General features: G+C 45.1%; 1 protein-coding gene across 1 annotated transcript; it reads right to left on the bottom strand.

The window, feature by feature from the left end:
• Positions 1-3,604: 3,604 nt before the first annotated feature.
• Positions 3,605-4,531, bottom strand: LOC147019152 (zinc finger MYM-type protein 1-like). The gene has a single exon (XM_085900118.1). It carries the CDS (start codon positions 4,529-4,531, stop codon positions 3,605-3,607), a length of 927 nt encoding a protein of 308 aa, XP_085756244.1.
• Between the last annotated feature and the right edge of the window lie 12,102 nt (positions 4,532-16,633).

The following is a 16,633-nucleotide window of genomic DNA, read 5'->3' as shown; positions in this document are numbered from 1 at the left end:
AGGAAAACGAGCCACATGTCCATACAGCCGCAACTGACGCTCACGGACTATGCAGGTAACAAATCTCATCCGAGTCTCTCTCAGCAACCGCTCGTTGGACACAAAATCCGACCAGCGATAGCCAAGGATTCTCCGAAGAGACCTGGTACCAAAGGAATTAAGTCTCCGTCTCAGATCCTTGGTCAGAGTCCAAGTCTCGCACCCATAGAGCAAGACTGGAAGTACCAAGGACCTGAAGACTCAGACTTTCGTCCTCCCGCACAGGTACCGGCAGCGCCACACCCCATGATCCAGTGAATCCATGACTCCCAGGCCCGACCCAGACGTCTATTGACCTCTGACTCGCAGCCAGCAGAGACATGAATATCACTGCCAAGGTAAGTGAATCTCTCCACGACCTCAACATCCTCACCACAAACAGACACAGACAGGACAGCAGCATCCAAGATGTCACCGAAAGCCTGGATCTTAGTTTTGACCCAAGAAACCCGTAATCCCAACGGCTCCGACTCCTCATTCAGCACCTCGAGGGCCCCCAAGAGGATGTCTAAAGTCTCCGCAAAGATGACTGCATCATCTGCAAAGTCAAGGTCCGAGATCTTGACATTCCCAAATGATGCACCGCAACTTGATCTCTCCGACATCCTCCCTAGAATCCAGTCCATACAAGTGCTCAAAAGTGTGGGGGCAAGTACACATCCCTGACGAACTCCAGTAACAACTGGAAATAAGTCAGAGATGGTACCACCACACTTCACAGCACTCTCAGTACCAGAGTAGAGTTCAGACATCAGATCGATCAGTTTTGGTGGCACCCCACGAAGACCAAGAATCCTCCAGAGGACATCCCGATTCACTGAATCGAACGCTTTACAGAGATCAACATAGGCTGCAAGCAGCCCCTGCCGAAACTCTCGTCTGCGTTCGGTGAGGACACGAAGTGCAAGGATACGGTCAATCGTTGACCTCTTTGGTGTAAAGCCTGACTGCTCTGGACGCTGGTGCTCAAGCAGATGGTGGCGAACCCTATCGAGAATTATCCGAGCAAGGACCTTGCCCGGCACTGAGAGCAGCGTCACCCCTCGGTAGTTGTTGCAGTCTTGGCGATCACCCTTCCCTTTCCAGAGAGGGACAACAAGGCCCCTCTTCCAGTCAGTTGGGATGATGCCTGTGTTCCAGGCAGAGCACAAAACTGCATGCAACGACACGAGTGCAGCATTTCCACCAGCCTTGAGAAGTTCGGCATGGATGCCACAGATCCCTGGAGCTTTTCCCCGTTTCAACTGGTTCACCGCAGCCCGTGTTTCCACAAGTGTAGGTGGACCACAGTTGATTCGAGGGTCAGCAACAGGGATTGTAACACCCTTTGACGTCCAACTTGACAGTTGGGGGATCAGCCTGGTACAACCGCTCAAAGTAACCGGCCCAGCGGGCCTTCACTTCAGACTCCTCTGTCAAGAGCCTACCACTCTCTGCTCGAACTGTAGTGCTCCGAGGGATGAGCTTGGATGAACGTAATGCGCGAATTCCCCTGTAAGCGGGACGAGAATCACCTGTCCACAGGTGATGCTCTACCCCCTCACAGATTCCTCGCACATAGGCCTCCTTGTCCACCCTCAGTGCACGTACAGTTTTACGCCTCAGCTCCCTGAACAGCTCAGCTCTGCCATTCAGCCTGGCCCTGCGACTCTGGTCAATGGTATCCAGTGTCCCTTGAGAGACAAAATTCTTCTTTGCCCTGCGGTGAGCTCCAAGGCATCCACCGGCAACATCAAGGACGGTGGTCTTGAAGGCGTTCCACAACTCTTCAGGACCCCCCAAAGCACCCAGACCCCCAAGTGTCCACTCAGCCTGTTCGCAAACTCCTCAGCTACTCTCTCATCCCTGAGCTTGGTAACATCCAGCCTCGGCTGGGATGGTACCATTCTCCAGGATTTAAGGTGCAGCTTTAGAGTTGCTACAACAAGCCTGTGGTCAGTATTGAGGAACTGAGCACTCCGGTAGACCCTGCAGTTCTGGATCATCCTCCAACGACCGTCAATGAGGACATGGTCAATCTCCTTTGCCACACCGCCAGCGTTGGAATACCAAGTCCAGCGATGAGCTTGTGGGCGCTGAAACCATGAACCAGCCACCCTAAGTCCATGACTTCTTGCAAAGTCAAGGAACTTAGTGCTATTCTGGTTCATAGTTCCTGACCCATGGGGACCAACACATGTCTCATAACCATCCCTATCAGTTCCAGTCGATGCATTGAAATCCCCCAAGACCAGAAGTGTATCTCGTCTGGGGCACTGATCAACCACAGACTCGAGTGTGGCATAGAATGCATCCTTCACGGTGAGATCACTCACCTCAGTCGGAGCATAAACAGAGACCAGGGAAATGACACCTAAGGAGTGACGAATCCTTAATCTCATAATACACTCGTTGACCGGTGTTACCTCAATTATCATTGGGGTCAGCTTATTGGACACAGCTACCGCAACTCCTTGGGTATGGTAACCATCAGAGCGACCAGACCAATAGTAGGTGTAACCACCCACCATTATCTCGCCGCAATCTGGTCTCCGAACCTCAGAGAGAGCTGCAATCCCGATGTCCAAACGCTTGAGCTCAGATGATGACAGAGACAGGTGATCATCCTCTCTTTGGGATAGGACATTCCAGGCACCCACCCGAAGGGACCGCCTCAGGTTAACCCAAGGAGACCGCCGTCTGGTGGACGACACCTCAGCACCACTCCGACACACTCTCCCGCAATCTGACCCAGGGATGTTACCCCGTGGTTTCCCTCCTATCTAAGATTGGGGGTCCCGAAGGCTTTCACAGCTTGCGACTGAAAATGCGATTGTAAGCAGTAATTTGTATGAAACACACAGCGTTGGAAAGACATCCCTCCCATAGTGCAGTAAAGACTCCAGAGCATCTTTAGGATCAGGGGGAACTCTATTCCCTCCAGCTCGAAGGAGCATCACAAAATCAATAATTTCGTCATATAACTGAATTGCAACCACATCATTGTCATAATAATTTGCAAAGTCTGAACATTCCTTTTTTAATTTCTCTCTTTCTTGTTCATCTTCAATCACTCCTGAATTCAAGTTCAGAAGAAAAGAAAATCGGTCACTGAGTCTTTGAAGACGGACACTGCGGTCTTCAATTTCAATTTTTAATCTGTTCACAATCTCTACCATTACTCCATTCATTTCTTCTTGTGCCGTCAGTCCACTATCTCTTGCTTATTCTCCAGGCATTATTCTTCTTGTCCTTGTTCGTGCAATTGGTATTCCCCAATTTTCACAATATTCATTGGCTAAATCTATTGCATTGTGGATAATTCCGTCATTCTTCAAATTCAAGATATGAATAAGTCCTCTCAGATCACAAGAAGCTTCATGGAACCCCATTTTCGGATCCTGCAAACGTTTTGAGACTTTCTCCACTGATGATAAAACTGAGGACCAAAAATTGAATAAAGCCATAAACGGGAACTGTTGAATAGAGTTCAGTAGCAATCCTGCATCAGATTTAGTTTCCCTTGAAAATTCTCCTTCCAGCAGGTGTTGAAGGCTTGCAACAACGTTGTCACACTCTTCGTGGATTACTTGCACAGCATCATGGCTGAACTCCATCTTGTGTCACACTGTCTTTTCACAGTCCGAGTGACAAAAGATTTTCCACACTTCCCAACGAGAAGTAGATGAAGAAAAAAGTAAAGTTTTTCCAGAATGCCAAAAAATGTAACAACAACAGGTTGCACCTCACTTGCATGGACACAGGCCAAATTGAGGCTGTGGTTCTCGCAGTTCACAAACACAGCTTTTGGGTTAACTTCAAGAATTTTTTGTTGAACACCTCCTCTCACTCCAGCCATAACTGCTGCGTTATCATATGCTTGACCACGACAGTCATTCATGGAAATTTTGTCTTCTTCCAATTTTTCCTGAATTTGATTTACCAGGCTGACTGCATCTTTCTTGTTGACTTGAAAAAATCCCAGAAATGTCTCCTTCATTTCTACTTTTCTGTTTTCATCAATATGAACGTGACGCAGAATTTCAGAAACCTGATCTTCATAGGCAATATCTGGAGTTGAATCCAGCATTATGCTAAAATATTTTGCATCCTTAATTTCGGAAATTATATTTTTCTTGACAGTTTCACCAAGAAGATTGATTATTTCGTTTTGAATTCTGTTGGACAAGTAGGTGACACTTTTTGGTTTCTCTTTCTCTCTCTGCAAGTGTTTTGCAAAGATGTCATCATATTTGGCCAAAAGTCTGATTGTTGCTAGAAAGTTTCCTGTATTTTCACTGACTGGCTCCCCTGGCACTGATAACTCAGATATTCCTTCTCCTCGATGACCACGATAGGCCAGGTTCTGTTTTGCCAGAAAGGATATAACCTCGACAATCCGTTCAGTTATAGCTTTCCATCTTTTCTTTTCAGCAGACATTTGCTGTTGAAGTTCAGCATCTATCATAGTGGAATGATGGAGTCGAACTAGGAGGTTCAGATATTCCCTCATGTGAGCTCTCTGAGAAGGGCTTTTCTCATGGTCAGGTATTCTTGGATTTAATTTTCTCCATGTGGAGAAACCGTCTTCCTTTCCAAAGTTTGACACAGACGACAAATGCTCCTTTGAAAACAAAAAGCAAACAAAATGGAAGCATGCTTTCCGATATGGAGAGTATAACAACCATTTTCTCTCCACAATTTCTCTGTTTGTGGAAACTTTATCAAACCACTGTTTGGAAAATGAGCTCCCATCCTTCTCAGCAAATGGACCACTTTTATTCTGATATCTTTCAGGGCCATGTTGTAATATTGTCATCTTCAAATGATCTGGAATCGGTTTCTTCAAACAGCCAAAATCGCTTCTTTGCAAAAATATGCTAAAAACTTCTTTATTTTCTTCACATGGATCATCATCCTGACAACGAGACTGAGGAGAGAGAGAGTATTAAATTCTGACCGAGCTGAATCCGTATCATAAAAATCCTTCTCTGCACCGACATCATCTTTTACTTCTCCAGGTTCTCCTACTTCTTCTTTACTTCTTTTTATCCATGCATCGAATGGCCCTCTTTGATGGGACTCATCTTCGACTCTGCCCCTCTTTTTTTCCTGTTCTGTGCTCCACTCGGTTGTACTTTCTTCATCTGAGACATCTGAAATTTTTTTTTTTAAGTATGTACAAAGTGATTACTAATTTACACACTTCTGAGACAAGCTTATTTTCTCTTGAACAAATATTCATTCTTGTATTTGTAGATAATAAGAGAACAAAAAAATCTTCGTTGGAGATAAAACCATTAAACCATTAAAATTAAAACGACAATATTGTTTTTGATAACTGCTCCACCACCAACTCCCTGCACGCTGCCAATGCAGCTTCTTATAGCCCAAGAGGAGAAGCATTGGTGGTTTCGCCACCCGAAATCGGCGCTTCCCCCTTTCACCTCTGAACCTTCACCCCAGGCTGGCTCCGCCCCTTTCACCTCTGAACCTTCATCCCAGGCTGGCTCCGCCCCTTTCACCTCTGATTGGCTGGCCCTTTCCAGGGCAAAGCCCGTCTTGATCCGTTTCTGCCAATCGGCCGTTCGGACGGCTGATTGCACACGCGCTGGAATGTGGCTCCTCCTGTTGCGCCGCGAGTTCGTAACAATGGCATTTTGCCTCTGTTTGCTGATGAGGGCGCTGTGTTGTGGAGATGGCGTGGTTGTGGAGAATAAACTATACTGCAATAATTCTGAAACTCGATAATAATAAGCACACGAAATACTCGTAACATTTCATTTTCTATCTCAAAAACCATAAGACGCATGAGAAAATGGGAAGAAAATGGTAAACAATCGGTCAGTTGCAGACGGGTAAACCATATTTCATTTCTTTGTTCCTTCGTATCAAATTATTTCACACTGATTCTCCACTGATAATTTTGTGCAATTTATATCATAGACTTGCAAATTAGTGGTATCTGTATTCGAATATTAACATGTTAAGGAATAAGATTCCGAGATTAAATGCCATTGCAGTCCTCTGATCATCCAGGCTTCATTCTTATGACATCTCATGCAAATATTTCATTAAATATCACCATAAAACCTATAAAAAACGTAGTTGTACCGGTTCTAGAGCTATTCACTGACCTGAGTCGGTAAAAAAAACTAATCTAGATGCACAAAAAGCTGAAGAAAAGACGAGTTTTGACTCGAGGAAACGCAGGAACGAACAGCCATGTCTGCTTGTTGCTTTTGATGGTTGCACCACGTACATCATGCGCATACGAGTGGGGCGATGGGGAGAAGCACCATTTTCTCAAAACAAAAAGGGTCCACCATGTTAATGGAATAAAGGGCTAACAACTGCCTCTGCAGTGCGGTGAGCCTCCAAAAATTGATTTATCACCACTGAAATTTTAAAATTACTCTCTTATATCCTTCTCTGATTGAATGCCCCCATCCAATGGATGCCCGAGGCCAACGCACCGTCGCCCCCCCCCCCCCTGCACGCCACTGCGAGCACCTAAACCAGATACGGTCTCTCTCTCTCTCTCTCTCTCTCTCTCTCTCTCTCTCTCTCTCTCTCTCTCTCTCTCTCTCTCTCTCTCTCTCTCTCTCTCTCTCTCTCTCTCTCTCTCTCTCTCTCTCTCTCTCTCTCTCTCTCTCTCTCTCTCTCTCTCTCTCTCTCTCTCTCTCTCTCTCTCTCTCTCTCTCTCTCTCTCTCTCTCTCTCTCTCTCTCTCTCTCTCTCTCTCTCTCTCTCTCGTACTCTCTCGTACTCTCTCGTACTCTCTCGTACTCTCTCGTACTCTCTCGTACTCTCTCGTACTCTCTCGTACTCTCTCGTACTCTCTCGTACTCTCTCGTACTCTCTCTCTCTCTCTCTCTCTCTCTCTCTCACACTCTCACTCTCACTCTCACTCTCACTCTCACTCTCACTCTCACTCTCACTCTCACTCTCACTCTCACTCTCACTCTCACTCTCACTCTCACTCTCTCTGTCTCTCACTCTCACTCTCTCACTCTCTCTGTCTCTGCCTCTCTCTCTCTCTGTCTCTCTGTCTCCCTCTCTCTCTCTCACTCTCTCTCTCCGTCTCTCTCTCTCTGTCTCTCTCTCTCACTCTCTCTCTCACTCTCTCTCTCACTCTCTCTCACTCTCTCTCACTCTCTCTCACTCTCTCTCTCTCTCTCTCTCACTCTCTCTCACTCTCTCTCTCACTCTCTCTCTCTCTCTCACTGTCTCTCTCTCTCTCTCACTGTCTCACTCTCTCCCTCACTCTCTCTCACTCTCTCTCACTCTCTCTCACTCTCTCTCTCACTCTCTCTCACTCTCTCTCTCACTCTCTCTCTCACTCTCTCTCTCACTCTCTCTCTCACTCTCTCTCTCACTCTCTCTCTCTCACTCTCTCACTCACTTCAGCGGTGTCGAGTTTGTTCTTGGAGTGTTTTGCAGTGATCCGATAACTGCAGTGCATTGGATGACACTGGCTGGGGACATCCTTGTTCAACCACCAAATGTTAGGCTTGTGTGCAGAAATTACTGGACATGAACTCGGGTGAATTTGAGCCCCACAGGTGGCTTTACCAAGCCTGGTGTTGGCTTGATGGTAAAGGTGGCTGTCTTAAGATCTTCAGGTCTTGAGTTTGAGTCCCTGTCAGCCATTGAAATAATACCAGGTGGCTTGACTCAGCCAGTCGTCTTTCCGAGGTCTGCAAAATGAATACCAGTTTACTGATAACAGGCACTGCATCAGTGGCACAACCGCGCTTCCAGAAAAAAAAAGATGTAACCAGCTGCTTGCAAAACAACAAGAAGAAGAAGAACAACAACAACAACACAATGTGGCTTTACTAGTTTACCATCAGAATATATTGTTACAGCCATCAGCCCACAGACCTGGTTCGAACACAATGTGTTGTGTCAGTGACAACAACAGTCAACCAACCATTTTCAACATCCCTGCCGGATCTGCGTCTGAAGGCCACGTTGCCGTGTAGATTGGGAGTTCCAAAGCAGCCTAGTGTTACAAGGTGGGCATCACATGACAGGATCTAATTTAGGATGTCACCTATGTCATGTGACACAGTCGCTTAAGTGGTATGGAGATCATAATCAATTATTTCCCTTTCTGGATCCTCAAAACCACTAAATAAAGCAACCACCACAGCCAGAATTCACCCTGGAGACCAGGTACAAAATAAATAAATGATTGCATGGGAAAAGGAAAGGACAGAAGCAATAAACAATAATCAACAACAGCACAAAGCCTTCAACCCATACCAAACATACGTGCTCACGGTGTCAAACGAACAGGATGCTTTAATCATCTCGTGCTTCATCTGGGCCCACATCCAGATATGAAAGAGAAGACAGGGGTTTTGACCAGTGATGTCGGACTCGAGTCCATTTTGGGGAGACTCAGACTCTGAATGCCAAGGACTCGGACTCAGCCCCATTCCAGGCTTTAGTCCAGCAAAATTTCATCCAGAGTAAAACTTTTTGTGCACAGTCCACAGGAAAATAGAAAAGTAAAATGGTCGTTTGGACCATCCTTTCCAAGTCATACTTTTAACACTGATTCATCCCAAGTTTTTATTTTTTTATTTTTGTATCCACCGCTGAGGCTCGAATGAGAGCAAACACACAGAACATACAACAAGGGGAGTTGGAAACAAAAGGGGTGGGAGAGGGAAGGAAAAAACAGTGGGGAACAGAGACATGAGATCTGTGGAAGGGAGAGGGATGGGATAGGGTACACGGGGTAAGCAAGATGGACACGACAGGGACTTTCAGGAAGGAAAGCAGGGAATTTGAAGGAGGTGGGTTTGGGGTGGATTAGCAGGGGTAGAAAAGATCGTGGTTTTGGATGCAGGAAGGTAAGACGTGGTGGTGAACAGCTGTTTTGAAGACCTGGAGGGAAGAGAGGGATTGAAGAGAGTGTGGGAGTGTTCCAAGGGTGAGGGAAAAGAGGAATGAAAGAGTGAAGGTGAGCAATGATTCTTTATTTTGGTAGTTTTACCAGAAGGGGTTGCTGACAGACCTTGAGCACCCTGCAGAGCTATGAAGGAGACATATCTCAAACAGAGCCTGGGAGGTCAGAGAGATGGAAGACGTCAACAGAAAGGCCACCGACCTGCCTGCGTCAAGAGAGTGGGATACACGAAGACTCCGACTCATCACGGGAGATACTAATTATCCTAAATAAATAAATTGGTTTCCACAGCGTGATGCCGAGAAAGGTGAGAGGCGTGAACACCAGTCCATAGGGGAGAGCAGTACTCAATCAGGCTGCTGACAAAAAGCTTTGTATGTGGTCAGGAGCTCAAGTGTGCCAAGAAAGGACTTTGCATGAAGGAGGATACCCAGTCAGCAACTGGCTTTGGAGGCCAGGTTGGAAATGTGGCTTTCCCAGGAAAGATCATGGCAGATAGTGAGACCCAGAAGCTTGAATGAAAGGACTTCTTCCAGAGGATTGTTGAGAAAGGAGATGGAGGTGGGTGGGGGGGGAGGGGGTGTTTCTAAATGGTCAATTCGGAGAGACATCGTGAGAGTGCTTGCATTTCCCAGGATTGAAAGACATGTTCCTTGTGTTGGACTTGTTTGTAATTTTATCCAGATCTCCAGAGAGTGAAGAGGCTGCTGTTTGCCGATCTGAGGGATGACATGGTCCGGCAGAGGATGGAGTCATCAGCAAAGAGATGAAGAGGATGTTCCAGAGAGTCGGAGAGACCATTGATGAAAACCAGAAAAGAAGAGGGCCCAGAACACTGTCTTGAGGAACTCAATCCTGGAAGGAAGAGGGGATGAGAGAAATCCATTAAGGGCCACACATTGGCTGCGACAGGAGAAGTCTGCGAGCCATGAGGGCAGATGTCCTCGGATATCAGAGGAAGAGAGTTTGGTGAGCTGGGCAGGGTGCCAGACCGAATCGAAGGCTCACGATATGTCTCGTGAGATGCTCTGATTTCATGTCTGGCATTGAGGATCGCCATCCGTTGTTGGGAGAGCAGAAACAGCATTTCCAGGTTGAGTGACCTGATCTGAATCCAACCTCATGATCGGAAATGAAGCCATTGGAGAAGAGGAAGGATTTAATGGCTGAAGTGGTGATGGATTCCACAACCTTGCTGATGATTGGGAGAAGGCTGATTGGTTTGTTGTTGCAGGGATCTGTTTTTGCACCTTTTTATGCAGAGCGGCAATGTTTCCAAGCAGATAGCAGATGACCTTAAGCAAAAAAACAGCTTGATGAATAGAACAGAGAGGGTGATCAAGAGCAGCAGAGCAAGGCCATCAAAGGAAGGCCATTACCTTCCAAGGCCATCTCCACCCATGGCTGTTCGACTTCCTCTCCTGTCAGAGTCAACGTGTGGCCCTAAATGGAGTCCTCCTCCTCTCTTCCTGTCCAGGCTGGAGTTCCTCAAGGCAGCGTTCTGGACCCTGTTCTTTTTCTGGTTTTCATCAATGATCTCTCCTACTCTGGAAAATCCTCCATATCTCTTTGCAGATGACTCCACCCTCTGCCGTACCATCTGTCATACGTCAGAATGGCAAGCAGCAGCTTCTTCGATCTCTGCAGATCTGGATAAAATAAAAAACTGGTCCAACACGTGGAACATGGCTTTCAATCCTGACAAATCTCAATCTCTCACTATGTCTCTCCGAAAATGACCATTTAGAACCCCCCTCCCATCTACTTTCTCAACAATCCTCCAGAAGAAGTCCTTTCATTCATGCTTCTGGGTCTCACTATCTGCCATGATCTTTCCTGGGAAAGCCACATTTCCAACCTGGCCTCCAAAGCCAGTCGCCGACTGGAAATCCTTCGTCGTGCAAAGTCCTTTCTTGGCCCACCTGAGCTCCTGACCACACACAAAGCTTTCGGCCACAGCCTGATGGAGTACTGCTCCCCCTCTGGGGTGGTGGTCCTGCCTCACACCGAGCTCAACTTTTCGCTGTGGAAACCAAGGCTTTTAGGATCATTGTTATCTCCCGCAATGAAGCCGAGTCATTGGGTCTCTCTCCCTCTAATCTGAGGCAGGTTGTGGTATTTCTGTCTTCTGCAGTTTCCCATCCGGCCTCGCCCCACCTGTTCTGTCTGTGATCTGTCTCCCCTATATTTCTGCAAAGCGTTCAAGGTCTGCCAGCAACCCCTTCTGGTGAAACTGCCAAAATCAAGAATCACTGCTCACCTTCACTCTTTCATTCCTCTTTTTTCCTGCCTCTGGAACAAACTCCCACACTCTCTTCAATCCCACCCCTCTCTCCAGTTATTCAAAACATCTGCTCAACCCCATCTCATATCTTCCCCCATCCAAAATCTTTGATCTTTACTACCCCGTTAATCGATCGAAAACTCATGTCCTTCAAATTCCCTGTTTTTCTTCCTGAAATATTGTGGTGCCATCTTGCCCCCCCCCTCACGTGTACCCCGTCCGTTCCCTCCCCCTTCCACAAATCTTCTATTGTCTCTGTTCCCCACTATTTGTGCTTCTCTCTCCTGCCCCTCTTGTCTCTTGCCTTGTTGTATGTTTCTGTGTGTTAGTTCTTACACGAGTCTCAACTTGGTATCCCCAAAAAATGAATAATAATAAAAGATCAGATCAGGTGTGCAGATCAGCCCTGATTTCACCAGATCAGGTGAGGTGAGCAGGTTAGCCCCTATTTCACCAGATCAGGTGAGGTAGGCAGCTTGGTTCCTATTTCAAAATATGAATGAACCAACCAGGATAATTAAAAATATTAATTAAAATCCAATAATAAACCATAAGGGCACTTGGTGGAGTGCGTCCCTCCGCTGCGCAATGCCTGATCCACGAGAACATATTGGGCCAAATACATTTTTGAAATATCGTGCTACATATCGTTTTTGGCCCAATATCTCAAAATGGTGAAGTCACTTTTACAATTAAATAACTGTTTTATCCAGATCAGGATTTGGATCTTCACCAAAATCGAATCGATTCGTCCTTCTCACACACCCAACATGTCCACCAAGTTTCATTGAAATCCATCCATAACTTTTTGAGATATTGTGCTGTATATCGTTTTTGGCCTCATCTGTCGATGGTGAAGAATCACTTGAAAAATTCTCGCAGCCAGATCCGGATTGGGATCTTCATCAAAATCTAATGAGTTCGTCCTTGTCATACACCCAACCTGTCCACCAAATTTCATCCGAATCCATCCACAACTTATTGAGATATCTTGCATACACAGACAGACAGACAGACAGACAAAACAAACGGACAGACATGGGTGAAAACATTTGCTCCTTCCACCTTTGATGGGAAATGTAACAAACAGGAATTCTTCTGAGATTAATTGCCTTTCAAGAAGATTAGAATCCAGATCATTCCTGTTCCTTCGTTCAACTGGATTTGAACCCACAAACTATACAGATCACATCCCATCAACACTGATTTCGGGACCTTTGTCATTAATTCATTTTGATTGCTCATCAAGGAATCAGGAGAAACTAGAGGGGCACTCGGTGGAGCACATACCTCCACCAAGCTGATGAGTTTATGTTTTGTATCCCACTGATGGGCCCAATCTGAAACAGACAAACAGGGGTGAAAACGTAATCTCCATCAACCTTCGGTGGTGGATGTAACAATTGATAAAAGTTTGGATAATTTATTTGGTTCCCAAAGATTTGGATTAAAAAGGTATTTTATGTTAAATATATTTATTATTTTCTTGAGGATGGTGCAAGCTGTGTTCACTGGAGCAGTGATGCCTTTAATTTACTATACTTGGATTAAAAAGTTTAATTTGATAAGATTCATTTGAGGCAAAATAGCACACTGGTGAAAAAGTTTCGTAAGAATATGGAGAAATCTGAGGTTTTAAACTGTCACGAAACCCAAGCTGTGTCTGCAATCCCCAAGATGACTGTTCTTCACACCTTCCCCTCATTATCCACACAACAGTAATTTAACAAGGAGCTGATTCATCCTGGGAAAAAAAAACTTTTGTTCAAAAACTTCAGCTTGTTTGGCTTCAAACTAAAAGAACGTTTACATTAGTTATGTCATTCAAAACCGATCAAGAACTCCTCCAGTTTGACTCGGTACAATCGACTCATCGTGTCATTAATGGTTCCGTGAGGGGATAGACAGACATGTGGAAAGGGAGGGAAAAAACATGGAACAAGGGAGATCATTAAGTTCATAGCCTAACATGTGGAAGTTGATGAATTTAATGAATTCGGACTTTTGTTGAATTTCCATTTCACATTTTATTCTGACAAGAAACAAATCTTTACCAAGACATAAAATTATTATATTTTGAAACTAATATAAATGACTTCTCAAAACGGTGTTTTGAAACCTTGGTATGATCCAAACCCTCTTGGAAACTCTGTATGATCCAAACCCTCTTGTAAACTCTGTATGATCCAAACCCTCTTGTAAACTCTGTATGATCCAAACCCTCTTGGAAACTCTGTATGATCCAAACCCTCTTGTAAACTCTGTATGATCCAAACCCTCTTGTAAACTCTGGATGATCCAAACCTTCTTGTAAACTCTGTATGATCCAAACCCTCTTGTAAACTCTGGATGATCCAAACCCTCTTGTAAACCCTGTATGATCCAAACCCTCTTGTAAACTCTGTATGATCCAAACCCTCTTGTAAACTCTCTATGATCCAAACCCTCTTGTAAACTCTGTATAGTATGATCCAAACACTCTTGTAAACTCTGTATGATCCAAACCCTCTTGTAAACTCTGTATGATCCAAAACCTCTTGTAAACTCTGTATGATCCAAACCCTCTTGTAAACTCTGTATGATCCAAACCCTCTTGTAAACTCTGTATGATCCAAACCCTCTTGTAAACTCTGTATAGTATGATCCAAACACTCTTGTAAACTCTGTATGATCCAAACCCTCTTGTAAACTCTGTATGATCCAAAACCTCTTGTAAACTCTGTATGATCCAAACCCTCTTGTAAACTCTGTATGATCCAAACCCTCTTGTAAACTCTGTATGATCCAAACCCTCTTGTAAACTCTGTATGATCCAAACCCTCTTGTAAACTCTGTATGATCCAAAACCTCTTGTAAACTCTGTATGATCCAAACCCTCTTGTAAACTCTGTATGATCCAAACCCTCTTGTAAACTCTGTATGATCCAAACCCTCTTGTAAATGCTTTATGTATGTTCAGTCACTAAAACTCTTGGGTCTCACTCAGCTATGATCTCTCTTGGGTGAGCCACATTTCAAAGTTGGCCTCCAAAGCCAGATACTGACGAGGCATCCTCTGTCCTTCCTTGGCACACCTGAGCTCCTATCCACCTACAAGACTTTCATCCGCAACTCGATGGAGAACTGCTCTCCCCATCTAGGCTCCCCTGCCTCACATCTTGCTCATATTGATGCTGTGGAAACAAAGGCCTTCAATATCATTGGAATCTCTTGTGATGAAGCTGAGTCTATGGGCCTATCACTTCACCATCGCCGACAGGTCGGTGGTCTCTCTGCCTTCTTCTGCTTCTTTTCTGGACTTGCACCCTCCGCTCTATCTGTGCTTTGCCTCCCCTCCTCCCCCCACCCTCAGGTATATGTAGGATGCACAGGTTCCATTAACAATCCCCTCCTTGTGAACTGCCTAAATCCAGAACCACTGCTCACCTCGACTCATTTATTCCTCTCTTCTTTTTTTTCCTGCCTGTGGAACCACCTTCCATACTCTTCAATCTCGTTCTTCCCTCCAGGTGTTTAAGATAGCTGTTCACCACCATATCAAGTCATCCTCAATGTAAATCGTGATATTTTTGACACTCGTTAAACGACTTCCCAAAATTTTGTTTTATTGTCCAATATGGTCCACTCTTTGCATTCTCCCCAACCCTTTATTGTTACCTGCATTCCTTGTTTGTCCGTATCCGTCCACTTTTCCACGAGCCGAGAGCATGTACATGTATCATTTGTATATGTATATATCTGTACACACCCATAGAATGATCCAAACCCTCTTGTCAGATTCACACAAACGTCCCTCCATTACAATGCAACCAGGACTACTTCATTCATCATCAATGTACGATATTTTAGAAGGTGTTAGAGCTGCCAAAGCAATCTCTTGGAAAAGGACATGTCCAATCATAACACTGTGTAAGTTTGAAGCCCGAACAACTCGAAGTTTCGAATCAACAAAAATGACTGCCCAGGACGACGCCATGGCTTACTAAATTACTGTCATGTGGGTAATTATGGGAGGGTGTGAAGAATGATCATCGTGGGGATTGCAGAGCCAACTTGATTGACCAGTAATGGAAGCCGCATAATTAAAGTTGCAAAGAAAGTCCAGAAAACTTGGCCAATTTGAGACATTTTTAAAGCAAATGAGTCTTTTGGGAATTTCTGAAAGTCCTTTGTGGTGTTCCTGTTTCGATGCCATGGAAATAACAACAGGGGTGAAGGTGAGGCGGACCATGATGACACGATATCAATCTCACATTTCCACCCTTTAGTCGTGCTTGCATGAAATAATTACAAATAATATTATTGGTTTCGCTGGAACATGTTGAAGAGTTGAAGAGTGATGTCCCGAAAAACAGCTCGAATTGCTGGGACCAGCGGCACCCGTTCTCATCGAAGATTGTGACGTCTGAAGAGAGGTTTTGTGGTGGCCTGAAGAGTTCCATAGTTCGGTGAAATCAATCTTTACTGTCACCGCTGCCATCATGTCATGATCGAACCATCACACAGGATCAAAGGAACGGATTTAATAATTCAATAATCCCTGAAAGGAAAATGACATCGAGTTCCGGTGATGAAAAGTCGACAAGATCTAGTAACAACACCCACAACATCCTTCCCATCCAATGCACATATGAATCGCCATTTAAATGGATAGAACCCCAGAAGCATGAAAACGACAACAAACAAAACATCAGTATCCAAATTAGCGATGTAAATCAATCATCACATCATCAACTAAAATGGCCGCTCGTCGGCCATCTTGGATCTGATCTCGAAAAACAACGACGTGCACATGCAAAACATCATTCGTTGTCTGTGTGCCAAGTTTGAACAAGAGCGGTGCGTGTATGTCTGAGATATGGTTGAGGACACGTTCGTTACCGGGTTTTTTTTTTTTTTTTACAATTAAAATGGCCGCTAGTCAAGCAGTCGGCCATCTTTGATCATTAGTAAAATGAAGTGAGGTGTCCGTGCGTGCCGTCATGTACTCTGCTTGTGCCAAGTTTGAACACAATCGGACCATGCATGTCTGAGAAATTGTTGGGGACACATTAAAGGAACAAAATGGCCGCTCGTCAAGCAGTCGGCCATGTTTGATCAGATGGTAAAATGAAGTGAGGTGTCCGTGCGTGCCGTCATGTACTCTGCTTGTGCCTAGTTTGAACACAATCGGACCATGCATGTCTGAGAAATGGTTGGGGACAAATTTGAGGAACAAAATGGCCGCTCGTCGGCCATCTTGGATCTCATGTCGAAAAGAAATGACGTGTGAATGTAAACCATCGTTCGTTATCTGTGTTCCAAGTTTGAACAAGATCGGTGGATGCATGTCCGACAAATGGTGGACGACGTGTTCGACACCGTGTGTTTTTAACGAAGTCGGCCATCTTTGATCGCATCGAGAAACAA

Source organism: Eptatretus burgeri, chromosome 10, assembly GCF_056783735.1.
Source record: "Eptatretus burgeri isolate ZD-2024b chromosome 10, Ebu_testis_v1, whole genome shotgun sequence".
NCBI lineage: Eukaryota > Metazoa > Chordata > Myxini > Myxiniformes > Myxinidae > Eptatretus > Eptatretus burgeri.
The sequence above is the reverse complement of the archived record's forward strand: the minus strand, read 5'-3'. Positions and strand labels throughout refer to the sequence as shown.